Raw genomic sequence first — 2,944 nt, 5'->3', positions numbered from 1 at the left:
TCGACGACCGCCACGTGGCCCAGCGGCACGCTCCACTTCAGCAGCTGCCTCTGGCCGGCCGGCAGCAGCACGTGGCTGTCCTGGCCCGTCCTGCAACGACAACCATGACTGCGGCGTGAAGGCACGAGACTTCCCACCCACAGGTTCCAGTGGGAGGCCCCGGAGCTGTGCCCCCCCCACCCCACCCCCAACAAGCCTCTGGTGCTCTAGGGAGCAGGCACCACCTGCTGCACGAGGCTTCCCATCAGGTGAGCGGGAAGGGTCCGTCCACGGTCTGCCCCCGAGAGCCACGGGAGTGAGACAGGACGACCTCCCCGAGAGGACGGGAGTGAGACAGGACAACCTCCCCGAGAGGACGGGAGTGAGACAGGACGACCTCCCCGAGAGGACGAGAGTGAGACAGGACAACCTCCCTGAGAGGATGGGGAGTGAGACAGGACAACCTCCCCGAGAGGACGGGAGTGAGACAGGACGACCTCCCCGAGAGGACGGGAGTGAGACAGGACGACCTCCCCAAGAGGACGGGGAAGTGAGACAGGACGACCTCCCCGAGAGCCCAGAGAATGTGTGGCCAGGCCACCGGAGCAGACGCCGAGGGTCCCGCGAACACTGCCAACGGAAACTCCTGTGGGAGCCCTCCTCTCACTGCCTCCCTGGGGCCAACGCTCAAGGTCCTTCTTTACTCTCAGGCACAGCGTACCCATGTTGGTAACATCAAGTCACACCATAGACTCCATTTCCAAAGTGTGTGATGCCTTTGTCTCGCTCTCCCTTGTGAAGTTCACAGCCCAGGGCTCCTTTGTGACCGGGGAGGCGCCGGGCGCCGGCCCGCAGCAGCACCAGCCCCAGACCAGGGCTCGCTGGCCATCGAGTCGGTGTGTATTGAGGCCCTGGCTGGTAGCTCAGTGGTTAGAGCATCGGCCCCACACCAAAGGGTTGCAGGTTTGATTCCTGGTCAAGGGCATGTGCCTGGCTTGCAGGTCACACCAAAGGGTTGCATCAGGCACATGTGAGAGGCAACCAATTGATGTGTCTCCCTCACATCAATGTTTCTCTCTCTCCCTCCTTTCACTCTAAAAAAAAAAAAAAAGCCCTGACCGGTGTGGCTCAGTGGATAGGGCGTCGGCCTGCGGACTGAAGGGTCCCAGGTTCGATTCCGGTCAAGGGCATGTACCTTGGTTGCGGGCATGTCCCCAGTAGCGGGTGTGCAGGAGGCAGCTGATCGATGTTTCTCTCTCCCTTCCTCTCTGTAAAAAACCAATAAAATATATTTTTAAAAATAAATAAATAAATAAATGGAAAAAATATCCTCAGGTGAGGATGAACAACAACAAAAGAAAAACATCACATATGTAGAAATTAAATTTTTACAAAATCTCATGACCCACACAGATTATTTCCTTCTTCGTCACACAAGGAGCAAACATGCAGAAAAACAGAACACACGTACGGTCAGGGGACCACGCCGGAGAAAGCATGTATGAAAGCGTGTGCGTATGTGTGTGTGTGTGTGTGTGTGTGTGTGTGTCTAAGGAGAAATGACCCCCTTCTGCCCTAATTTCTACCAGCGCTGCCTCGGCGGCTCCCGGGGACACCTGGAAGGAAGCGGTTCATGTTTGGTTCGAAGCGTGTCCCTCCCACATGGAGGTGGCCGGGGCAGATGAGAGCCAGCAGGCCGCCCGCTCCTGAGCAGGGGCGGCCTGGGGCGGGCTCGGGGCCGGTCCTTACCGGGCACTAACCGTGACGCACATGAGCACGTCCGTCAGCATGAGCAGCCGCCGCTCCTTGGTCTTGAGGACCTCGCCACGGTCGTTGTAGACGGTCTCGATCACGTCGTCGGACCGGATGAGGTGCCGGCTCCCACTGCTGAGAAGCTGGACATTCACGGTCACGCTCGACACAGCCGCCAGGTCACGGTTAACAAAAGGGAGGGGAGCGTCCGCGCGGTGCAGGGCAGCAGGGGCTTCAGACCCGTCTTCAGGGGACCCACCCGTCGCCCTCAGGCCAGCGCTGGGCGCTCAGAGCGCGGCTTTTCACCCTAAAGCTCCCCAGACGGTTCCAGGCCCTCTCACAGCGAGAGGGACCGCATCCCTGCGACACGCTCCTGAGGCTGAGACACGGACACGCCGGCCTGGCTCAGGGGCTGAGCATCGACCTATAAACCGGGAGGTCCCAGGTTCGACTCCCGCTCAGGGCACAGGCCCAGGTTGCGGGCTCGATCCCCAGTGTGGGGCGTGCAGGAGGCAGCCGATCCATGATTCTCTCTCATCATTAATGTTTCTATTCCTCTCTCCCTCTCCCTTTCTCTCTGACATCAGTAAAAACTTATTAAAAATGTATTACAATAAAGTACTTAGAGTTAGAATACTGAATGTCACTGTAGGATAGGAAATTAGTCCTACTGACAAAATAAAACCAACCACGTGCTTTGGCAATAATGAATATTGCATGTAATTATTTAACACATTTATACCAATCAGCCTCCCCATGTACAGCCACATGGCTCAGACTGCTGTCACCGGGAAGTGCTTCTGTAAACGTGAAGCCGGGCGCGTCGGCCTGACCATTGCACGCGGAGTGCAGCTTAGTCCGGGCACGGCTGACACACACATTAAACTGCACACACAGTGCTTGAACCACAAACATCTAAAATAAAATACTGCTTCTGCCCGCCGGCGTGGCTCAGTGGCTGAGCGCCAACCTACGAACCAGGAGGTCCCGGTTGGAGGTGGGATCCTGGGCGGTCAGGGCACAGGCCTGGGTTGCGGCTCCATCCCCAGTGTGGGGCGTGCAGGGGGCAGCTGATCCATGATTCTCTCTCATCATGGACGTTTCTCTCTCTCTCGCTCCCTTCCTCTCTCTGAAATCAATACAAATATCTTTTAAAAATATAAAATAAAATAAAAATAAACTGCACACACAGCGCTTTAACTCTGAGCATCTA

General features: G+C 56.7%; 1 protein-coding gene across 1 annotated transcript in view; it reads right to left on the bottom strand.

The window, feature by feature from the left end:
• The window catches only part of ARHGEF10 (Rho guanine nucleotide exchange factor 10), a gene marked incomplete at its 3' end in the record, with an annotated part of 48,113 nt that overhangs the window by 16,345 nt on the left and 28,824 nt on the right, over positions 1-2,944 (bottom strand). The window contains exons 16-17 of the mRNA XM_006773930.1: positions 1,729-1,874; positions 9-90 (exon numbers count right to left, since the gene is read on the bottom strand). Coding sequence (XP_006773993.1) covers positions 9-90; positions 1,729-1,874 — 228 coding nt within the window. The remainder of the gene's footprint in view (positions 1-8; positions 91-1,728; positions 1,875-2,944) is intronic.

Source organism: Myotis davidii, unplaced genomic scaffold (assembly GCF_000327345.1).
Source record: "Myotis davidii unplaced genomic scaffold, ASM32734v1 scaffold807, whole genome shotgun sequence".
NCBI lineage: Eukaryota > Metazoa > Chordata > Mammalia > Chiroptera > Vespertilionidae > Myotis > Myotis davidii.
The sequence above is the reverse complement of the archived record's forward strand: the minus strand, read 5'-3'. Positions and strand labels throughout refer to the sequence as shown.